Source organism: Canis lupus, chromosome 2 (assembly GCF_011100685.1).
Source record: "Canis lupus familiaris isolate Mischka breed German Shepherd chromosome 2, alternate assembly UU_Cfam_GSD_1.0, whole genome shotgun sequence".
NCBI lineage: Eukaryota > Metazoa > Chordata > Mammalia > Carnivora > Canidae > Canis > Canis lupus.
In genome coordinates, this window is record NC_049223.1 from 19,286,661 (window position 1) to 19,310,343 (window position 23,683).

The window sequence follows — 23,683 nt, forward strand, 5'->3', positions numbered from 1 at the left end:
TGTGTCATTCAAAGCCACTGTTTCCTTGTTGATTTTCTATTTGGGTTATTTGTCTATTAATGTAAGTGGCACATTAAATTCCCCAACTCTTATTGTATTATTATTATTTCCTTTATGTTTGTTAATAGCAACTTTATGTACTTGGCTGGCTCTGTGTTGGGTGATGGATAATTATAATTGTTCTAACTTCTTGTTGGACTGTCTTCTTTATTATTATATAGTGTTCTTCTTTGTCTCTTATACAGTCTTTGTTTTAAAGTCCTTTTTGTCCATTATAAGTATTGCTACCCCAGCTTTCTTTTGACATCCATTTCCATGATGTTTCTCCATCCCCTCACGTTCAATCTGCAGCTGTTTTTAGGGCTAAAAGAAGTCTCTAATAGGCAGCATATAGATGGGTTATTTTTTTTACCATCCTATCACCCTATGTCTTTCGATTGGAGCATCTAGGACATTTATATTCAAAATAATTGTTGATAGATGTGTATTTATTGCCATTTGTTACTTGTTTCATGGTTGTTTCTATAGATTTTCTCTGATCCTTTCTTCTCTTGCACTCTCATGATTTGCTGCCTTTCTTTAATGATATACTTGGATTCCTTCCTCTTTATTTTTGCATATCTATTACTGGTTTTTGATTTGTGGTTACCATTAGATTTGTATATAACATCTGCATATAGCAGTCTATATTAAGTTGATGGTTGCTTAAGCTTGAACCCATTTTTTGTTCCTCCCACCCATGTTTTAGGTATATAAGTGTCATATTTTACATCCCTTTATTTTGTGAATCCCTTGACTGACTTTTACAGAGATATTTATTTTTACTGCTTTTATGTTTCCTACTTTTCTTCTTACTCTTACTTATGGTCTTTCTTTTCCACTCAGAAAGTCTCCTTTAATGTGTCTTTTAGGGCGGGTTTAGTGGTCATGAAACCCTTATCTTTTGCTTGTCTGAGAAACTATTTCTCCTATTCTGAATGGTAGCCTAGCTGGATAGAGTATTCTTGGCTGCAGATTTTTTCTTGTCAGCACTTTGTCTAGATCATGCCACTGTTTTACGGTTTGCAAAGTTTCTGTTGGAAAATCTGCTGGTAGCTATATGGGGTTTCCCATGTATGTAACTGTCTTCTTTTGCTGCCTTTTTTTTTAAGATTTATTTATTTATTTCAGGAAGAGAGAGAGAGAGAGAATGGGGGGAGGGACAGAGGGAGAGGGAGAGAGAGAGAATCTCAAGCAGACTCATCCCCACTGAGCACAGAGCCCAACATGGGCCTAGATCTCAGGACCCTGAGATCATGACCTGAGTTGAAATCAAGTGTCAGATGCTCAACCAAGCCAGCCAAGGTGCCCCCTTTTTTTGCTTTTAAGGTTTTTTAAAATCAGTACTTTTTACCCTTTTAATCACTATATGTCTTGGTGTGGACCTCCAAGCATATCCACTGAAGTCAAGGTGAGTGGGGCTTGGTGTAAGCAAGTTAGGTAGTAGATGGTGGTGCCCTAATGGTTCTCACAGGTAGGCTTGGTGTTTATGCCGGGGGGGTGAGGGAGGAAGATGGCACCTGGCAGCTCTTTGATTCCTGAGGGGTTCTTCCAGTGATCCCTGCCCCTCCAGACTTGCTCTGAGATGACTAAATAGCTTTCTCTCCCACATGCCCCAGGCATTTTTCAAACTTCTGCTTCTAGGCTGTATCTCCATGGGCTGTTTGTTATACTGTCTCTTGAAGGGCAAAATTCAGCTTATCTCTGGGCTTTCCCAGAAAAGAGTCCTCTAATTTTTCAAAAGTCCAGGCTTTAAGGTCCTCTGATTAAATTCTGGTAAGAACCCAGAAAATTTGGCCCGTCTTGCTTTCAAAGCCAAATACTATGGAGATGGGTCTTCCCTGTGCAGCCCACGTATTAGCCTATTTCTCTCTCCTCTCCTCACCCAGGGCTCCTCCAGGCCCCAAGAAGAGCCAGCCTGTTTCATTCCACACACTGCATCTCTGCCCTTTGTCCTCTCTGATGTGGCCTCTTCTCTACTTTCAGCGATGGAGTTTGTTCTGGTAGACTTCAGGTCACTTTCTGAGTTATTCACACTGATGCATTGTTGCGTTGTATTTGTGGGATGAGGCAAGCTTAGGGTCCTCTTGCTCTGCCATCTTTCCAGCCTCCCCCTAAGTTCTTAATGTGTGGTCTAAACACTGCCTAGGGTTAGAAAGTAAAACTCGTTATTCCAATTAAAGATTGCTCAGAAACTTTGGTTTCACACAAAGTCAAACCTGCAATTAGAATGGTGCATTCACATGAACACATTCGTTTATTCCATATATGTATTTTAAAGATGCATTTTTTCTTTTTGTATTAAGGCCTTACTTTTATGGAACAGCCTTTTCAACATGAGAACATAATTGGAAATGAAAAGCAATAGAAAAATAATTCAAGTTGTTCTGTATTAATAGTATTCCCCATTACCTATATTTGAATAAGCATCTTCCTCCTACATTATTCACTTCCCTGACTGCCTGGATCCAGACCTTACAGAGATATTTAATGACATCATAGAAGGAATGATGTCACACTTTCAATATTATGACTTAAGTGTAGACTTACGCAAAAGGAACAGATGGCTTCAGGAGAGAAAAACCCTTGTTTAAATTAGACTAAAACCAGAAGTTGGCTCTGAATTGTGAAGTGTAATTAAAACTTTATTTTAAAATACATTTCACAGTTTATATACCCTAGGAAGAGCTTTTTACCATATGAACTTTCCAGCTGCCACATAGCACAAAAGAGGTTGTGTTTTTCATGTAAGGCAGTACACAGTTCAGGGAATGATGGTATTGAGAAGATTGAAGATAAATCTCATAGACATGGCAATCCTATTTTTTAAAATGTCACATTTCATGGGAATGGTGTCAGAGTCATGAGAAATCGCTTTAGAAAAAAAAAAAATACTGGTAGGAGGTTTGGATGGATATAATGTACTGGAGAGAATACCTGACCAGTGCTTTGACCCTGACATGGGCTGGTCTGCCCAAATGTCTGTTAAAGAGTACGATTTGGGATACTTCACAAATATCAATTACTAGCATAGCTTAAGTGCATTTTATTTGGCATTATTTATGTGTTTTAAGAAGTTCTGCTACCTTTCAGTCTGTCAAACGTTTGTCTGGATTTTTTTTATTTTTGTATTAAATAGGTCCTGCAAAGAAAGGAAATCCATGATAAACAATAATAGGGGGGAATCCCCATAACGCTTTAAAGGGTTAGAAGTAATTTTTCTTAACCCCTTTTGACAGATGAGCAAAGGACTGGAAGGTTTAAGTGACTTGGTCAAGATCACACAAAAAAGTGCTGGTGTCAGAACCGGAAATTAAGCAACATGACGCCAGCACACCATTTCTCCATCGTCCCATGCATAGAACAGAGACAGAATGAATATACATTGCACTAATTAAGGAATAGCTGCTGCCAATATCATCACACAATTTTAACCTTAAATGTATTCAGAGTTTGTGTTTCTATGTCAGTGAGTACTCTCTCCAACCAACAAACTAACGTAGATTTTTATATAAAATTTGGCCACAGTGTTACAAGTTACAGACAAGCGGCCATAATGACATGTTTAAAAGCATTTGGGTTTTTTTCTCTTTTTTTTCTAGTTTTTCTTTCCTATCATCTGTCATAGTGATAGCAGAAGAAATGTCAGTGAACATTAGTAAACTTAAAAAGGAGAGTGTTCTTAGTACACATTTTCTTTTTAAAACTCTCACTTGCTTATCAGGCCTCTACTTTGTTGCCTGAACTGATTTCTTTCATTTTTCACTCCATGGTAGGATCTGAGCCAATATGACTAAATAAGTTGTCTTTACTATAAATAATGTTCACAATGTATATACTATACAATGTGTACTCATTCCTCTCAGGCGTACTCTACTTATGCACATAATGCATGCATATGCATAATGCTAATAATAAACCGTTAAGCAATACAGCATGGTACACACAGGATTCTAAATGTGATAAACCATTTCATGTGCAGGACATACCAATTGTTCTTTCTTAAAAATCCTACCTTACTATTTAAGTATATAAAGATGTTTTGCCCAGTTTAAGTTGGCCAAACATTTGCCTGGAATTGTTTTTGAGTGAGTTCATGTTAATTCACTAGCATTCATAGGAATTAAAAGTGTACAGTTCGGAGGATACCAGATAATAATTTTTTGGTGGCTTTTCAAAGACAACCGTAAGGTTAAAAGTCACTATAATTATAATTCAGTCATCAGTTGGAAAGCAGAGAATGTGTTGTGTTCCCTGCTCCATCCCAGCATCTAGTACATGAGACACTCAATAAATACTTGTTGAATGAATGAATGAAGCAATATTCCATCCTCTCACTTCATCTAAATAAAAGCATGAAAAAATGTGTCAAAATTGTATTCTTTAAAGAGTTAGGTGAATTTGGCATGAATGGTCAGAGGTAGAGAGAATAAAATGCATTATTAGGCCATCCCTTGTGTTCTACCTTTTCTTCCAAAACCCTTGGGTCAAATCCTACCCTCCCCAGGGAGCAATTTTCAAAGAGAAAGGTGGACTCTTTTCCTGCACTTAATTATTATTGTGCTCCTCATCAAACTGTAGGCCTTGGATTTCCATCAAAGCTCCGTGGTTTGTTAGATAGATAACCAAGTAGAAAAAAAGATCAGAGGCATAGCACCTGTCTTTTGCCCTCCCGAGATGCAAAACTTAATCAGGAAATAGCACCCAGATGCCTTCCAGCCACATTGTTTTACCCAGCTTTCACTGGTAACGAAAGAATCATGTTGCCACAAAAATCCCTCCAGCTCCTCTACAGTACACGAAGGATAATATTTCCTTGGAAATGAATTGCAAAAAGGCCATCCATGGTGCATCTTCTTTAATCACGCACACCCTGTATTAGACCAGGGGCAGAGGCAGTGCTGTGATCATACACCAACTGGAAATGTAGAGAGAGTTTTAACAGGTAGTAAAATCATAATACATGATTCAAAGGCATAAACCCTTTGTGGATTCACAACCCAAACAGGGACACCTAAGTGCTGGTGTTAGTTTTCCAATAACTGTTGACTTTGGGTGGCTGTACCTGTCAAGGGCAGCCCCCTGCCATGTTCCCTGGGGCTAAATTCACAGCCATCCACAAGCATGTCCACAGGCCCATATTTCTTAGGGAGAACAGATGGTTAGGGGAGGGCCTAGACACAGAAGCAGATTTATCTTGTCAGGTTGTTATCTCCAGGTAAATGACCTTAAGCAGGTCACAAATGGTCACATGACAACAATGTGGTTCAGAGGTGTCCTGAGGTGTCCGCCATTCATTAACTCTTCCCTCTCAGGGTCCCTAGTGCTCCTTTTGGATAGGTAGATGGCAGTTTTACTATTGTGGCCATGTTGTGTGAGTGTGTGCATACGTGTGTGTACATTTTGAGATAAACTGCCTTGTGCATGAATGCTAGTGAAGATTTATACACCTTCAAAAGATTTCATTGCTTTAACGTGCTGGTGAACATCTTGGAATTTTTTTTTTTTTCTCAAGTGATAGAAGTCCTAACTTTAAGGGGATAAATGCACCAATTTTATAGGTAGTCAAGGCTGAGCGTCAGTCCTGGTGAGGACCCCAATGTTCTAAAAAGCAGCTGCAGAGCAGAGCCTGCTCCTTGCCTGGTCACCGCACAATCAGAACAGCCTGTGGGTTCAGCGCTTTCTCCTTTATGCCTAAAAAGGCGTGGTGGCGAGAGAAACGAATGATTCTGTGTTTTGTTTGGCTTGTTTTGTTTTCCTGAAGGTCTTGTTTTCAGAACACGCTTCTTTCTTTGTGTGTGTTGTCTATGCATTTTGTTGCATGAAATACATGCCCTTTTGTGATTTGTCCCCATTAGAAAAGCTGAAGTCCTTGCCCTTTCAATACAGATCAGATTGTGTGTGCAGCCCAGCAGACCTCAGAGAGTCTGTGAAAGGCTGACCTAGTCATGCTTCAGCCTGGCAACTGTCTTGCTGTGAACCCCCGCGTCAAAAAGCTAAAGTTGCCTGCATCTGTCTCCAATTTTTTTTTTTCTGTTACTTTATTCCATTTGTTTTTCCAAATGCACCACTCTTTTTCTGAAACCATTTTGCCCAGTTGCCTCTCCACTGAAATGTTCCTACTTCTGTGTATTGCTTTTTCAGGCACTGGAACCCTGCATAGTCCCTAATATAGGTACAGAATGGGTGGCTGCTCTAGAAATGGTTTCAGGATTTTCTAGCATGCTCTGAATTTGTCTGATGTCGGGCCAACCTCTCAAGTGCATCCTGAGCCATTCTAGAGGGAGGCACTGACTGGAATGGCAGCCACTGAAAATTAGATCATGTAGCTTTGTTATTTAAAAGAAAATACACATATGTGCACAGATATGTGTTGTTTGATTTTATGAGCAAGGATGTCCTCCTGTACTTGGAGTTAAGACTTTTTTCACCATTTCTAACAAGAGCCTACTTTCTAGTAATGTCAAACATAATTTTCTAACTTACCTACTTGTCTAATTGTAAAGAGAATTAGGAAGGATTCCCCTTTAAGGATCATGGTGGACTAAATGTTGCCAGGAAGCTTTTCCAGCATAGTGCATGTAAAATACTGAATAAAATGAATGGGGGAAAAGTCATATTTTTAAATGCTTGGTTAGGCTGGTGGGGAAGTGAAAGACTGGCTCATGGTGCAGAAACAAGAGAGCAGAAAAAATGAAATGTGAGGGAAGACCTAGAGCATCCATCTGCCTGGCAGGGAGCAGGGTAGGTTAATGGGCCAAAGCAAGACAGAGCCCAGCCTGGATGAGGAAGGAGGTAAACTGGAGACATAGTTCCCATCAGCACATAAAAGGAGTTCTCTCTCCCCCAGACCATACTCATGGGGGTGGCGGAGCAGGTAAAAAGCTGATCCACAGAGGGAGTCTTGGGAGATTCTATGCTTTTCTCAGTCTCTCTTTTTTTTTAAGATTTTATTTATTTATTCATGAGAGACACAAAGAGAGAGGCAGAGACAGGCAAAGGGGAAGCAGGCTCTCTATGGAGAGTCCGATATGGGACTCGATCCCAGGACCACAGGATCATGCCCTGAGCCGAAGGCAGACACGCTCAACCACTGAGCCACCCAGGCATCCCCTTTCTTAGTCTTGGTTTCTGCTGAAAGGGAAGCAGATTGAGAAAAAACATCTTCAGGAAGAATCCATAGCCATGAGCCTGTCTTCATCGAGTATAGGGGCCAGAAAATTCATAGAACTGCTGTGGTTCTTAACTCCTTGAGTCAAAAGTTTGAAGAGTCACAAAAAAAAAAAAAAAAAAAACAAAAAACCCAATACTTTATTATTCTACTTGTATGAGGTACCTGGAGATGTCAGATTCATAGAGGTGAACAAATGGTAGAATGGTGGTTGCTGTGGTCAATAGGGAGGAGGAGTAGGGACTTGTTCAGTGGGTACGGAGTTTTACTTTTGTGAGTGAAGGGTTCTGGAGTTTGGTTGCACCACAGTGTGAATGAATGTATTTAACACTACTTCAAAATGAGTAAGATGGTAGGTAAATTTTATATTATGACAGTTTTACCACAAATAAACATGTATTTTCATTTTTAAAAACTGAGTTTAAAGTAGCCCCAGATTGGTAGTGCCCCTACTGCCTACAAGTATAGGCAAAATATCCAAAATAAAGAAGGTTAAAACCTTAAGAAAAACAAAAACAAAGAGAGGACACCTGGGTGTTTCAGTCAGTTAAGCATCCAACTCACAGTTTAGGCTCAGGTCATGATCTCATGGGTGGGGAGATAGATAGATAGCCCCAGGATGGGCTCTGGGCTCAGCAGGGAATCTGCTTAGGATTCTCTACCTCTGCCCTTCCCTTCATGCAGCCTTACTCTCCCTTTCTCTCTCTCTCTCTCTCTCTAAAATAAAAAAATTAAATGTTTCTAAAAAAATTCTATAACCTATTTACTTTTTTAAAAAGATCTATTTTAATGATCTATTTTCTTAAAGCTCTATCTTCCTATTTACTACTTCTCTCTCCAGCACAATCAATATGTTGCCTAGCCTATCAATTTGGTTTATAATATTAAGAACCAAAAACATTTGTTCCCAGGAACAAATGAAAAATACATCTTCATATCCATGAATCCCAAGCACACACAATAAAAAGAAATTCACACTGAGATAGATCATAGTGCAGATACAGACTCCCAGAGACGAAGGTGTTAGAAACGGAAAAGTCAGGTTACCTCCAAGGAAGCATATTTAGGTTCAGCCAGCTTATGAACAGCAATAACGTTATTGAAAATGGAATATCTTTAAAGTGCTTAGAAAAAGTAAATTTTTTTAAAGATTTTATTTATTTTTCGTGAGAGACACAGAGAGAGAGATTGACAGAGACACAGGCAGAGGGAGAAGCAGGCTCCATGCAGGGAGCCTGATGTGGGACTCTATCCTGGGTCTCCAGGATCAGGCCCTGGGCTGAAGGTGGCGCTAAACCGCTGAGCCACCCAGGCTGCCCAAAAAAGTAACTTTTAAGTAGAATTATCTGCTTTAATTAATTATTATAAATTATGTATTCTATTTAATTATCTCTTATGAATGAAGGAATGAAGTGAAGACATTTTCAGACACATTATGTTCTAAGTATTCATTACCAGAACAGACACACAATTAAGGAACTTCAAATTAAGTATCTTATGAAATTCAAAGATAAAGATCTGAGATGAAGAGGGAATGGTAAGCAAAGAAAATAGCAACAGAAAGGCTAATCTAAATATGCATTGAGCATCTATATGTTTTATGATAGTAAAATAATGTCCAATCACTGGGTTTAAGAAAAGAAAATAAGCACAAAGCCTGGAAAAAATAGTACATATGTCAGACGGTGATTTAAGGTGAAGGATTCTAAAGTCTTTGTATTACCAGGAAGGTTGGTAAAATATGCATTATATTTAAAATTTGGTATGTTAGATATATGTGTTACATTTTCTATTATAACCACTGATAGGATAGAAATAGTATAGATACCTTCCAAAGTGTTAAAGGGGAAAGATAAAATAAGTTGAAAAAAGTCAATAAAAGAAATAAGAAAAGATGACATTAACTATGACAAAAAGAAAAAGTTGGGGGGTGCCTGGATAGCCCAGTTGGTTAAGTGACAGACTCCGTTTTGACTCAGGTCATGATCTTGGAGTCATAAGACTGAGCCCTGCCTCAGGCTCCGCACTCCGCGAAGAGTCTGCTTGAGATTCTCCACCTCTCCCTCTGCCCCTCCCACCACTCACATGTGCTCGCACACACTCTCTTTCTCTCAAATAAGTAAATAGATAAAATCTTAAAAAAAAAAAAAAAGGAAAAGTGGAACAAATGTTTTAGTGAGTAGTCAATGTAAATAAACTGAAGTTTTCATATAGAAGAAGACACTGGGTAAAACCCAAAACCCAGCCACATGCTCCTTATATAAGACACATTTAAATTATAAAACTAACATAGAGAGATCACTATAGTCACATTAATATCAGATAAAACGGTCTCTAAAACAGGAAGCATTACTCAAATTACTAGGGATAAAGCAGCTCAATACATCAATACATGTTGAAATAAATTTTAATTCACTAGGAAGGTGAAACAACTTGTATGCATGTGATAGCGGAGTTTCAAACTGAAACCTGTACAATTAGAAACTAAAAAATCCACCATAATAGATTTTAACCTACTTCTTTTTGTAACCAATAGATTGAGCAGTCACAAAGTAGGAATATACAATTTTGAACATGGTTACTAATGTAATCTAATGGACCTATAGAAAGCATAATAATAGCAGAATACAATGCTTTTAAGAAACTAAGAAATATTTATAAAATTTAAAAATGTATCTTATCTTACTTATTTACATGATATATATCACACTGTTTAAAAAAGTGAAGAAATCATCCTTCTTGATTAAAGATGCTACATATGTTCTATATCATACAAAGTAACATTATCAAGTACATTATTTTAAATTTGTATGAACTTACCCTAGATCTAACAGCATATGGTAGAGTCAAGTTCTCATGTTTTAAGCCACCCAGTTTCTTATAATTTGTTATAGTAGTCATGGGAAACTAAGACTACTACTAAACAAATAATATACCCATTACTATTATGTTTTTTTTAAAGATTTATTTATTTATTATAGACAGTGAAGCCGATTTTTATTTTGAAATAAAAATCTCAAGCAGATTCCACTCTCAGTATGGAGCCCGATTTGGGGCTCAATCTCACAACCCTGAGATCATGACTTGAGCTGAAATCAAGAGTCAGATGCTCAACCGACTGAGCCACCAGGTGCCCCAGTATTATGGTTTATAATTGCATTTTCCAAATTTCCATCAGTCGCAACAGCAAATTTGAATATTTACATTTTCTCAGGGTGAAACCATTCACTTTCCCTTCCCTTTATATTTGCAGATAAATTTATCACTCCAACTACTGACAAATACTGAGCATATAGACTTGGCAACTACTATAATATCAGACCCTGAGGCAAAGAAGTGAAGTAAACAGGGACAGTTACTATGAAGGGTTATGAAGGATTAAGTAAATAAGAAATGATATACACAAAAAACCTAGAACACTAACAGACCTAGAGTCGGGACACAAAAATGGCAGCATTGACTTTTATTAACATCTGTTGTAAAACTTTATAAATACTATCATCCAGGTGGTTAGTAGTTTTCTGTAGGTGATTAGTATTTCATTAATCTGATGATATTAATTTGATCATTCATAATCATCTGGTGACTTGAACTACTTTGGAGAGAGTCTGCTTACCTATCAATGTGGGACATAACTGTTTTGGAGATGTCTACGCCTGCTTCTTGCAACACGCGGATAATCTGAAACGGTGCACTTGGATGCCTTCCAGGATGAATAATAACAGGACAGCCCAGCTGAGCCTGGGCATGAGCTGTTGCTTGAAGAATCTTCTTCTCACTCTCAGTTAGAGGCCAGGAGCAACCAATTTCTCCAATGACGCCACACTTGATAGTAGTTCCATCAGCTCCATGGAGAATTTCATTAGTGAGGACATCAGTAAGCTAAGGAAGAGCGGGAAAGAAAATACATTATAGGCTGTGGAATTTATCAACCCAGAGTCACCACAGTATGTCATTGGCTTTATTCCTTTGGTCAGTCATTCTTTAAAAAATGTATTCGCCATCCATTCCATTAATATTGGTCAATGAGAAAGGCCAAATCTCTAATTCAACAAGTTATTCTAAATCAGAGATTCAGTAATATCTTACTGTGATTATTTAATAAGAAATTTGTGGCTTTAAGAAGCTGTAGGGGAAAAAAATGTGATTTCATGAAAGTACATTCAGATGAGAAAAAATGTATAATTTCACCTAAGGAACATCTAGAACATAAAAAGACTGCCCTTGAACATACGTCAACTGTATCAACTAATCCTTTAATTCTCCCTTATTGACGCAGTCCTTAAGCTCATACAGCATAGAGAATTCACAGCACGCAATACTAATATCACATTTTTTGGTTCGTGTGTATATTACTACTAGAAGTGGTTGGGAGCATGTGTAATAGCTGACTTCAGGATAGTCCTCAAATAATAATAAGCATGTAAAAAGATAGAGGCCCAGTTGGAAAATAATGCAGATAAGGTTTTGAAATACAAAGATTTTAATGATTGACTGAATCTTTGCAGACTGTGGCTGACCTTCTATGCCTGTCAAGCAGGCAATGGAAGATACACACAAATATAGACAATAGGTATAAACATGCATAAACACATACAGGCATGCACAGAAGAGCACATAATTATTTCTTTTTATCTCTGAAAGATTTCCTTCCTTCTGCCCATTCTTGCCTAAGATCATATGATAACAAAAACAGGAATGATTTTCTCCTACCCTTCCTGTTTTGTAAAAGAAGGAAACATATTCGCCAATGTGCCAAGTCTCTGCCTGCCAAGTCTCACCCTACAGTGAATTTTTATTGCTGGTTATTATAAAATCCAGAAAGAAAATTGAGATTACATAACTGGGATTTATCATGGAAAAATGAGGTTTACAAACAGGCTGTGGCACCATTACTGAGCACATATACAGTATATCCAAATCTAAATGTCAACGCTTTGGATTTTCCCGTGACCAGTGGGTTAAGATCTCCTCCCTGATGCTTCTTTTTCTTTATGAAATGAAATGTTCCTAATTTTGGGTCCCAACTGGCAGATGTCTTTGCTAGCTAGCAAATTTCTGTAGCATGCCCAGCTACCTCTGAGTCTGTGACATTCCCCAATGGAGATGGCATGTAGGGATAATCCAACGTTGGAAGTTCTGGCCTTTCTGAATTTACGCACAAATATTGTCAAAGACCTCAGGGCTTCTCACCTGCTCCACTGACATGGCTCTGGTCTCTGGAGAGTGAGTTGCATCCACATAAAACCCAGCTCCAGATATAATATGGACACCAGTCTCCTCTGCAAACCACTTTAGAGTCTTCACGTCTCGGCTAATCCCAACAGTCGTGTTCTCTACCAGAGCCCCTCCACCTTTGGCTTTGAAATTCAACAGTTCTTCCCTAACGGCTTCCGTCTCCTGATTCAGCTGAAGATTCTCTTTATGGGAATAAGGGTTTTTTTGAATCCAAAATAAATTTTTCATCATAATAGGTTCCTTGGAGATAGCTTCATAACATGGAGGAGGTGGGTAGTAAGAGCAGTCAAAGGTCATCGTCAAATGTTCATGGGTCAGAGTACGGCCCAGTTTGCTTGGCTCTATGAGGCCCAAAACAGTTTGGACTTTCCCACTTAAGGAAGACATTTCCGATGATACCAGGAGATTCTCTGAAAAGAATGTTTTCTGGAGAAAAAGAAAACTAGAGTCAGAAAATTTAACACACACATAAATTCTGTCCATAGGGGCTGGGAGGCTGTTGAAGGTATACCTGCGTAAGGAAGAGAATCAATGAAACTAGAGATATGATCCCACTTATCATCCTGCCAAAGCCAGAGTCCGTCTCTAGTAAATTGTTTAAGCTCACTGCAGCCTTAAGTGACATGCATGGTGTTAAATGTCCCCTGGCCATTTCCACTGGGACTCCTTTGCCTGATTTAATCCCAGCCTCATCTACTGAAAATTTTTCTTGGTATTCACTGTTTCCTTTTGCTTAATTTTATCTCACTAGTCACAATGATGCTTCCTTGGTTAATTCAACAATAATCTCCATTTTTTAAAAAAACTACCCATAATTAATAACTTACACCAAAAACAGCCTTGTATCAGAACTTTTCTCATTTGTCATTTTTTCAAATGAATTAAATATGCTGAGGCTACTGATCATTCCATTGCTCATTCACTGTCCAAGTGAACAAACTTCTGTTGAAAGTCCATCATGTGCCAGAAATTGTAGATATAAACACATGTAGGACAAACATCTCTGACTTAATGATTTCACAGATTATTCCCCCCAAAAAATGGGGGGGCACGCCTAGGTTTAATAATAAAAGAACAAGAATAAAAACCTCTCTGCTCTGGATGTTTTCTTTTGTCTAGGGCTCATACTCAGAAATACTTCAAAAAAGCAAAAATCCAGGGTGCCTGGGTGGTACAGTTGGTTAAGCTTCCAACTCTTGGTTTCAGCTCAGTCCCTGGAACTGAGTCCCCTATCCTAGGGGTGGTGTGTAGTCCATGCTCAGCAAGGAGTCTCCTTGAAGGTTCTCTCTCCCTCTGCCCTTCCCCCTTTGCTTCCTCTCCCCCTCTCTAAAATAAATAAAATCTTTTTTTTTAAAGAAGCAAAAATCCTTCATTATAATAAAAGTGACTATAATTTATTGAAACTGAAATTTGCTGTCTCCAAAGAGTAAAAACCTCTCCATTTATTTTCATTTGTAACACCTACCTACTAAGGGTTCACCATGTTTCCATCACTGACAACAAAAACCCCAATTCCAGAGCTTTCATGTGTCCGTATGTTTCCTAAATGAAGGGATTCTATTGGAAAGAAGAAGGCACAACTCAAAGTATGAAGACAAACACCTTCATAGCCAAGAGTGAACCCCCTGCCAGAAACAGTGGTCTACACAGAGCACTAGCCGCTCACATTCGGAGGATGGTGACAAACTCCCTGGGAACCAAGTAACAGAAAATGCCTTTGCTGTTCCTTAAAAAGACATCTGAAATCATTTTCCCCACCTCCCTGACCTTCTGAGCATGAGTTTTCTTACCTGTAAATTAGAATAACAATTCTAATAGTTCCTAGACTATCATAGGAAGTCTTAAAATTAAATGAGATACCACAGGTAAAAAAGGATACCAGAGGTTTGGCACCCAGCCCATAAGGTCACCGAATAATAGCTCTGTTCTGCTAGTAGAAGGAAATACTATGTATTCCCTAGATTTTTTTTTCCAGAGGAAGTATTTGGTTAGAGGGGAGATCATTTAGGGGAGCAATTCACAGCAGGTGTAGTACATTTAAGAGACAAAGTGAAAAGAGACCCGAGTTGGGGGGGAAGGGAGCACCAAGCTAAAGGCAGTTTTACGTCAATCCACAGCAAACATCTGGAACCCAGGAATGTGATATATATTGGTCCATAATGTTAAATAATTGATTTCCACTGTTTGGCAAAGAACGGTAGGACTTGTGGCTAGCCTGGCCATTCATTTTTGGTTGGTGGTGCTCTTCTGCAAGACAAGCTTCCATCATCTAAATAATTCACTTGGTGACAGAAGCTGACATCTGTTTAGAGTCACTATGTAGCTGCCAATCACTGCACAGGGCAAGGATTTTCATCGATGATGTCTAGGACCTCACTGTTCAGTGCCTTATTCCCTGTTACCAAGACCAAGGAATATGTAGCTAGTTTATTCTGCTGAAAGAAAACCACAGTTCCATTAATAATTGATTCAATCTCCATATGGGTTGATTGACTCTTTCCTTCCTGTTGGCTCATGGGGGCCAGAAATTTGGATGAAACTGATGAAACTTGATCACTATCACTGTGTGTCACCTATCCTTCATTTTTTAAGAAGGAAGAAAACAAACAAATAATATTAGCACTTTTAGGAGAAAAGTACCAAACTGCATAGTTAATTGATAAAGATTTGAAAGAGCAATATTAGGAAGTTTCAAGCTCACAACCTGTGAATCTGTGGGGGAAAAAAAAACCCACTTAAGAAATGTCATCTCTCCTGGGAAATTCCTCAGGCAGAGCGACTCTGCTGCCTCCTGTGATCACAAACAATGTAACCCTGCACATTAGCTTTTTGATAATTTTTATACATTTTTTCTATGGTACAAGAGAAAAATAACCAGCACTCACAATATTCTTGTTTGAATTCCTCCTCTATTTAAGATATATACATGGAATGGAAGTGTTTATGTAATAGTTCTATCCTTTTGCCTGCAGGTCAGTTTGCAATAAATTTAGGATGTGATGATGACTTTGTAATTTGATTTCCTGAAGTCAGACCCTGAGAGGGGAAAATCAAGTAAATTCCATTAAATTATCTGCATTTCAAAAACAAAAACAAAAACAAAAAACAACAACAAAAAAACCCCAATGTAATCCATACTTAAAGGATGAGACTGGATGAAAGAAAAAAACCTGTAGCAGACGTGGCTCTAAGCTGGAATGTGCCTTTCAGTTGGATGGAATATGCATGGTTGCTGCGCGGCGGCGCGGTTCCCACAGGAACAAGGTGGCTCTTCCACCCACATTCAGCCTGAACATTTGTTTTCGGCTCAGGTACCAGCAGAGGGTTACCACTCGCCTTCCACCATGGAGGTAAGGATTCAGAGTTAGGAGGATGGTAATGGGCACAGAGCTGCCCGTGCACAACTGTACATACAGGAGTGACCCTCACCAAAAAAAAAAAAAAAAAAAAAAAAAAAAAAAAAAAAAAGCAGGCTTCAGGCATTTTGCAGGGCATCCGCGGGAAGCGTGAGGTTGCACACACCTGCAGCACAGGCAGTGGGGAGAGCCAGCAGAGCTGTGAACGCAGTTGCCAGGAGCCTTGGACCTCAGGTGGGAAACCTGAGCAGAGACACCAAGGCTAGGCTGCAATCGCCGGACCGCCGCTCAGAGGAAGCAATGCTGCTAATCCCAGCGGGTACAGACGCAGGAAGGAGCACCAAACTTTAACGGAAAAAAAAAAAAAAAAAAAAAACGGAGAGAACCAGTAGTTCTATAGTATTGTTAGTAGTATTGAGCTGGAAACCAGAGACAATATGTAGGATGTGTCATTTTTGAAAATCTATGCATAAATTAACTTCTATAAAATATAGAGCAAATTTGCCAAACTGTTGAAGATTTGGTGGTGGTGGGTGGGTAGCTTGGGGGGTAATTTTGGTTTTGTTTCCCCGAGATACTTGCCACAGTTATTTCACCCTGGCCATTATGCTTATTTATGATTTTTTATGATTTGTGATTTTTCAGTCTCCCTGAGTTGAATATTCATTTAGGTTACATTTCCCATTTCAGAGGATAGGACTTCCTGAAAATTTTACATATGAATGAGTGTCCTCCCAGATTCCATAGACTCAGTGCCTCTCCCCTGCCCTCGCCTCCACCACACCTGGTCCTGGACCTGGCTGAAGGTATCTGCTTTGCAATTTTAGATTCAGTAGTCAGATTGGCAAGGTGATGTTGGGTGAATTGATTCTCAGCTCACTTCCTCAAGAACTGTGTAAGTTCGAATCTCTCTAATAAATCCTGTTCTATTTCACCTCCAGGTATTTTCTTTCCCTGATCAAACCCTACCTGACAAAAAAAAAAAAAAATATATATATATATATATATATATATATTTATATATATTTATAGGAAAGCATTTCAGAGTTTTATGCAGAGAAAATATGAACTGAATAACTAGCAGCCCCACGGAGAATGGATGAGGGAGGAGGGCCGGTGTGCCTGCAGAGACCAGCAGGGTGTTGCTAGAATCTGGGAAAAAAAATCAGGTGCTGGCTTGGTCTGAGAGGACACCAGGGGAGATGGTGAGAAAGCAGAAGCAGTAAGAGATACTGGAAGTTTCTAACTGGACTTGCTGGTGCTGTAAAAGTATCCTCCAAGTAATGGGCTCCTAAGAAAAAACTGCCTTCTGGTGCAAATATGCTGGTGCTTCTATCTTTTATGGGTTGTATCACACAGAGCAGCAGTAGTCTATAAACACTGCACTTAGAGCTGACATTTGATTTGTGACCAAAATATTTTTAAAACCACATAATATTTTTTTTAAAGCTTGTTTGAATACTTCCATCATGTGCAGGTTCAAACCTGTGGCATGTCTCCTCTCAAACAGCATTGGTCTGGTGGCTGAACAATGGCGACACGATTTCCTCCTCACACCCGGTGCATGTCCACTTGCCCAGTTATTTATGGTTATATGGCTCTACTCCATGGAGATTTATAACTTTTCATATTAAGCATTGTCAAAAAATCAATAACCAAGCCTGCACAAGGAGAAGGAAATCCAGCCACTTCAGTACACAGAGCAATAATGGGACCCAGCAAGTTCTTAAAACTGTGACATAAATAAAACAAAACCACTCAGAGGTGCAAATGAGCAATGTGAATCTTGTATTCAGAGGAAAATGGTGGGTTTCATTCCCAGCTTTTCTTTTTTCTTTTTTTTTCTTTTTTTTTGCCTTTTTCTTTTTCTTTCCTATTTGATTAAGGAAGTTGGAGAGACATCTGAGGTATTTCCAAATTTCAAGTAACAAATATGAAGATGGTGATGAAGATGTACCCAGGAGGGCGCCTGGGTGGCTTAGTCAGTTAAGCTTCTGCTTTTGGCTCAGGTCGTGATCCTGGGGTCCTAGGATCAAGTCCCGTATCGGGCTCCCTGCTCAGTGGGTAGCCTGCTTCTCCCTCTCCCACTGCTTATTGTTTCTGTCTTTTTCTCTAATATTTTTTTTTAAAGTATAAATTAAAAAAAAAGATGTACCCAGGAAATGACACTCCTGGACAAAGGCATTCACAGGTGGGTGCCTCCCCTGGGTTGGTTCAGGCCTTCCTGGTCCTGAGCAACTTGATGTGAACAGTTGATCTAAAAGGATAGGTCAGTTCAGTCCAGTAATTTTTAAGGTCAGCAGTCACACTAGGCTGCTCAACTATTGGGATGGAACTTGTAGCTTAATTGACTTTAGTTTTAAATTTTTTATTTTTAATTGAAATACGGTTGACATACAGCACTATATTAGTTTGGGTGTACAATCTAGTGATTCAACAATGATATACATTATGAAACGCTTGCCATGATAAGTGTAGTTACTTGTCACCTGTCATCATATTATAATATTATACAATATTACTGTATTCCTTATGCTATATTTTTCATCCCTGTGTTTTGTGGCTAGAAGTCTGTGCCTCTTAATCTCCTTCATCTGTTTTGCCCATCCTCCCATGGCCTCCCCTCTGGCAACCACCAGTTTGTTCTCTGTGTCTATGAATCTGTTTCTGAGGGGATCCCTGGGTGGCTCAGTGGTTTAGTGCCTGCCTTCAGCTCAGGGTGTGATCCTGGAGTCCCGGGATAGAGTCCCACCTCAGTCTCCCTGCATGGAGCCTGCTTCTCCCTCTGTCTGTGTCTCTGCCTCTCCCTCTCTCTCATGAATAAATAAATAAGGTATTTTTTTTAATAAAGAATCTGTATCTGGTTTTGTTTTTTAGATTTCAGAATAAGTGAAGTCTATGGTATTTGTCTTTGCCTTATTTACTTAGCATAATGCCTTCTAGGTGCATCTAGTTTGCAAATGCCAAGATTTCCTTCTTTTTTATGGCTGAGTAATATTCCAGTGTAACATATCTTTTTTACCCACTCATCTCTTGATGGACACTTGGGTTCCTTCTCGAACTTGGCTATTGTAAGTAATGCTGCAGTAAACATAGGGGTGCATATATCTTTTTGAATTAGCCTTTTTGTATTCTTTGGTAAACACCTACAAGTGTAATTGCTGCATCAGATGGCATTCCTATTTTTTAGTTGTCTGAGGAATCTCCATACTGGATCTCTATTCAGGTCAAAATGCAACATAACTCACTACTTGTCACAGTAACATTGGAGCTGAGACAAGCACGATGCTGTCCAAATGCTGTCTACAGAACTGACCTTTATGGGTTATTTCACTTGAAAAAAAACAAGATTTAGCTCATCTCAACCCCTCATTCTCAGAAAAAGTTTCCACACTCACTTCTGTGAGAATGTTTGATGTAAATTCCTTGATTTTACTACTAGTATAATCCTAGGAGTGGAACATGTAACAAGTCACAGAATGCAACGATCATACCTTATTTTTCCTCAGAGAAAGCTCTCTATACTGAAGTTAATTCTCAGCTTTTCTCTCCCATGGATTCTTAGTACTAGATAGCTCGAAGAAATACCAGTATTTGCAGCAAATTGCATGGCTGGTCCTTAACTGCATTTAGTCACTTAAAGAGCTTATGACTTGTGTTGCTTTTAACTCCAGGTGAATTCATGTTTTAAACATATAAAGTGTCTATGTTCCTCACACAATTATCTGGAAGGCTGTTCTTGAAGTGGGTTGATTTAGTTACAAGAACAGTAGGTTCAGTCAAGAGTTCTTGGCCCTTCCATTAGATAGCTGTGTGATTTGGAGCAAGTAACTTAACCACTCTGAACCTCTTTACCCATCTATGAAATGAATGGGTTGGACCAGATGAGTTCCAGATGACATTCATTGTTCTGTTATATTCTTTAGCTTGAAATGTGTAATGACCTTCCAAAGATCATTCAGTGAAGAACATTCATCTATCAATGAAGGTGTACTTCAAGACTGGTTTTTAAAATGTGTATTTGCATACACATATATATATGTGATGAGAATGAATTTCATTCATTACCTATCAGTTTTACTCATTACCTAACAGTTTCATTCATTAACTATCAGTGAAGGCTGTAATTATTAAGAATTATTTTAATGTATAGTTTATATACATGTGAATACATGTACACATGTACATGGAATGAGAATGAATGGGTTTCCATTGGAGATCCTTCTCAGTTTATTTTATTTTAAAGATTTTATTTATTTATTCATGAGAGACACAGAGAGACAGGCAGAGGGAAAGACAGGCTCCTTGCTGGGAGCCTGATGTGGGACTCTATCCTGGAACTCCAGGATCACGACCCGAGCCAAAGGCAGATGCTCAACCACTAAGCCACCCAGGCACCTGATCCTCCTCAGTTTAAAAGAACTCTGGGAAGGATGGCTGGTTTGAAAGAATCCTCAACTTGGCTCCAATGTTTCCTACCCATGTAACCGAAAAATTTAAAAATTTAAAACATTTTAGAATTTACCATTAGTTTCCTTACTTGAAAACTGGAATCATATCTGCCATGTAAGATTTGAAAACAAATAAGGTGATACCTAAAAGCACTACCTAAATTATAAATCTCATGCAAATGTTCAAAATTATTATTATACACTGAACTTTAAATTATTTTCCAAACATTTGCTGAGGATCCTTAGGCAAATACACCGGAACTTGTTCTTTGACAAAGCTAATTATAAGGGGCTGAAGTTTATCAAATTGAGGCTGTAATCTGCTTATAAATGCACTCCTTCACTTGAGATCTGTGATCTTTAAAAGCAGATTGACTGTTACAATTGACATCACAGCTCATTAGGCTTTAGGAAATGACCCACTAAAGTGATTACAGCTCTAGGGGGTCCTCATTTTCCACGGGCAACTAGTACTAGAAATGCCTTTTTAAATGAATGTACTTAACACAGTGTGTTAGCTGGTGTCCATCAATGGCTTTCAGTGAATGGTGCCTTCCAACATTCACATATTTGTGCAGCCCCCTTCCACGTGGAACCTGAGCTGGTTCGTGACGTGCATGAACCTACAGTGTGTGGCGCAAGTGATGCTATGTGTTTGGGACCCAAGTCTTTGGAAGTCACTTCTGCTTTTGTGACTCAGGAAAACCTGAGCCGCAATGTAAGAAGTCTGGCTGCCCCTCATGTGGAGAAGGAGAGGCCACATGGGGAGTGAGAGAGCACATCACCCCAAGGTCCCTCTTGAGCTCAGCCTTATGACTGTCCCTGAGAAGGTACCAGACCCATGAGTGAGTCATCCTGAACATTCTAGCCCAGCCAAGAACCCACATGACTGCAAGCCCAGCTACAGGCAACCTGCAGAATTCTGGGACATAATAAAATGGTCATTTGAAACCTGTGGTTTGGGCTGGCCTGTTTCACAACAGTAGATAACCAAAATATAGAGAGACCAACATCACATAAGAGGTTATATTAAAAGACTGGTTCAGGTCATGATCCCAGGGTCCTGGGACCAAGTCCCACATTGGGGACTTCTCTCTCTGCCTGCTTCTCTCTCTGCCTATGTCTCTGCCTCTTTCTCTGGGTCTCTCATGAACAAATAAATACTGTTTTTTAAAAAAAGATTTCAAATTAGAAAATAAAAGAAGTATTATAAAAATAAGTCATAATTTTAAAAAATAAATCATAATTATAAACCTGTCCTAATTCTAGAACAAAGAAGTAATTGAATGTTGGATTTGGGGGTAACAAAATTTTGTGATATGACTTCGTTCCTTGACTTTTGCACCCCAGTGGCAAAAAGGTTATTTTTGCAAAAATACTTCTGAAGGCTTTATCATTTTTTTTTACCGGGGTCCTCTAGTAAGCAGCTGCTATGCAACCTATTCTTTTGTGAAGCACTTATCCTGACGTACTATCTGTGCCAGCTTCTCCTCTGGCATTGACAAGCGTCTAACTCTGTCACATGCTCCCTGGGCTTTGTATGGAGTTTTAGCTTTCCTCTAGTATCACTTTCATCAACTTCACTGCAACTTGTCTTTTTAAGGTTTTCAGTTTTATTTTGCAATCTACTTGCATCACATTGCTTGATACCTATCAATATTTACAACCATCAACCAGACAGAAAGAAATAGATGCTGAGATGCTAGGCAGGCACAGAACTTCGCCCAGGGAACTAGGAATGCTTGAATGGAAATTGGTTGTCGAGTGGTCAGTTCCTCAGAGCACAGATGTGGTTTATCTGAGTGACCTGTTAAGCAGGGGAAGGGATGCTCCTAGTGACTGTATCATGTGAGGTAATCGGTAGTGTGTTCTAGCACGTATCACGTGGTACCGCATTGATCTGGTAAGGGACTGGTCTCTGTTCCATCATGTTCTCTCTGTGTGTTATGTGTGTGTCCTTTGTGTTAATATAGTATCCAGCGTTTGATTTTCATCTGTGAACCTGAACTGCACTGAGTAGAGTGAAAAAGTAATTAGTTTATGCCTTTATTTAAGGATGAGGGAGTCAAAAGTTTCATTCTGAAATGAATAAATTTGCCATTAACTCGAAAATCCCAGTAAGATTAAAAATTTTCTTTCTTTCTTTTCTTGGTTGAAGTTTGTAAGTGGAACAGGAATTTCAAATAAAAAAACTATACCCCAAATCCCTTTGGGCTAGGATATCCCACCAATAATTACGGCTTCTTTTATAGACAAAGGTGACAATCTAGTTTAAAATATTCATTTTTAGTGATAAATGAAGAAAGCGGTGGCTACGTGCAGAAAATTCTCATGTCTACATATTAAAACTAAAGCATGATGGATCTCTTAAAAATAATTTCCAGAGGATGCAACATAATGGAAAACTGCCTAAATTTCAAAAAGCTGTCCAAATGTCCAAGTATCAACTAACTAGGATATCTCTTTGGAATTAATGCTGCTAGATAAGCCCTAACACACAGCAGGGGAGAGGGATGCTTGATTTTAATTTTATGTGAACAATACTAAATAATAAAAATATTTTAAATGGTTGCCACATTTAAAGAACTCAGCATTACTGCCAACAGTGTAAACAACCATTTGAAATTTTTCGGGATTAGAAATCTAGCTTTATGCTTCAGGGAAAACAGCACTCCCTTTTAAATAGCAAGTTAGTCCTAAAAGTGTCCAAAAGTCACATTGTGGGGGGATAGGACAGAAAGTATCAGTTGGGAGGCAGTTAAAACAAATCTGACCAACCAGTGCACTCTTTGGTTTCTGCGAGATAAGATAGATCTTAGTGAGTAGCGGTCTGGGGACCATGTGATACACAACACTGGTCAAAGTGCAAAGTTGCTCAACTTTTCTGGAACGCTGTTTAGCAATATGTAGCTTGAGTCTCAAAATGTTACTTTGCTGCGGTGGATCTGTCTTAAGGAAATATTTAAAGACATGTAAAATATATTTACGCACAATGATTTCATTACGGCATTATTTAGAATAGCGACCAAAATATCTCATAGTACGGGAATGTTTACATGTATAATGGAACATTATGCAAACGTTCAAGCTCTACTTTCAAAGACTATTTAATGATACAGGAAAATGCTCTTATTTTAACTTCTGAAACAGCAAAATACGAAACCGTATTTTAAGTACTATAAATTTATAGAGAGTGCATGTATCTACATATATGTAGAGCTTAACTAGAAATATTATGTGTATCTTTGGGTGGTAGAAGGAGCCAAAATAGATCATTTTTTTCTTCATTACAATTTAATGTATTTTCCAGGGCAAGTTTTTAAAAAATGTTTATCTACTTTCGTTTATAACCAGTAAAAGGGAGTAAAATGGGAAAAGATCATTTCACACCAGTATAAACTTAGTCAATGCTTATACGAATGCCACAT

General features: G+C 38.7%; 1 protein-coding gene across 7 annotated transcripts in view; it reads right to left on the reverse strand.

The window, feature by feature from the left end:
• The window catches only part of PTER (phosphotriesterase related), a 144,187-nt gene that overhangs the window by 95,273 nt on the left and 25,231 nt on the right, over positions 1-23,683 (reverse strand). For 6 of the 7 annotated variants that reach the window (XR_005355279.1, XM_038530003.1, XM_038530002.1 and 3 more), the window contains exons 2-3: positions 12,404-12,874; positions 10,827-11,092 (exon numbers count right to left, since the gene is read on the reverse strand). Coding sequence is in view for 6 of the 7 variants with exons in the window: in XM_038530003.1 (XP_038385931.1) it covers positions 10,827-11,092; positions 12,404-12,835 (698 nt within the window). In the remaining variant the exon portion in view is untranslated. Of the gene's footprint in view, positions 1-10,826; positions 11,093-12,403; positions 12,875-13,913; positions 14,006-23,683 lie in introns of all 7 variants that reach the window. The other variant, XM_038530000.1, reaches the window with a different exon arrangement.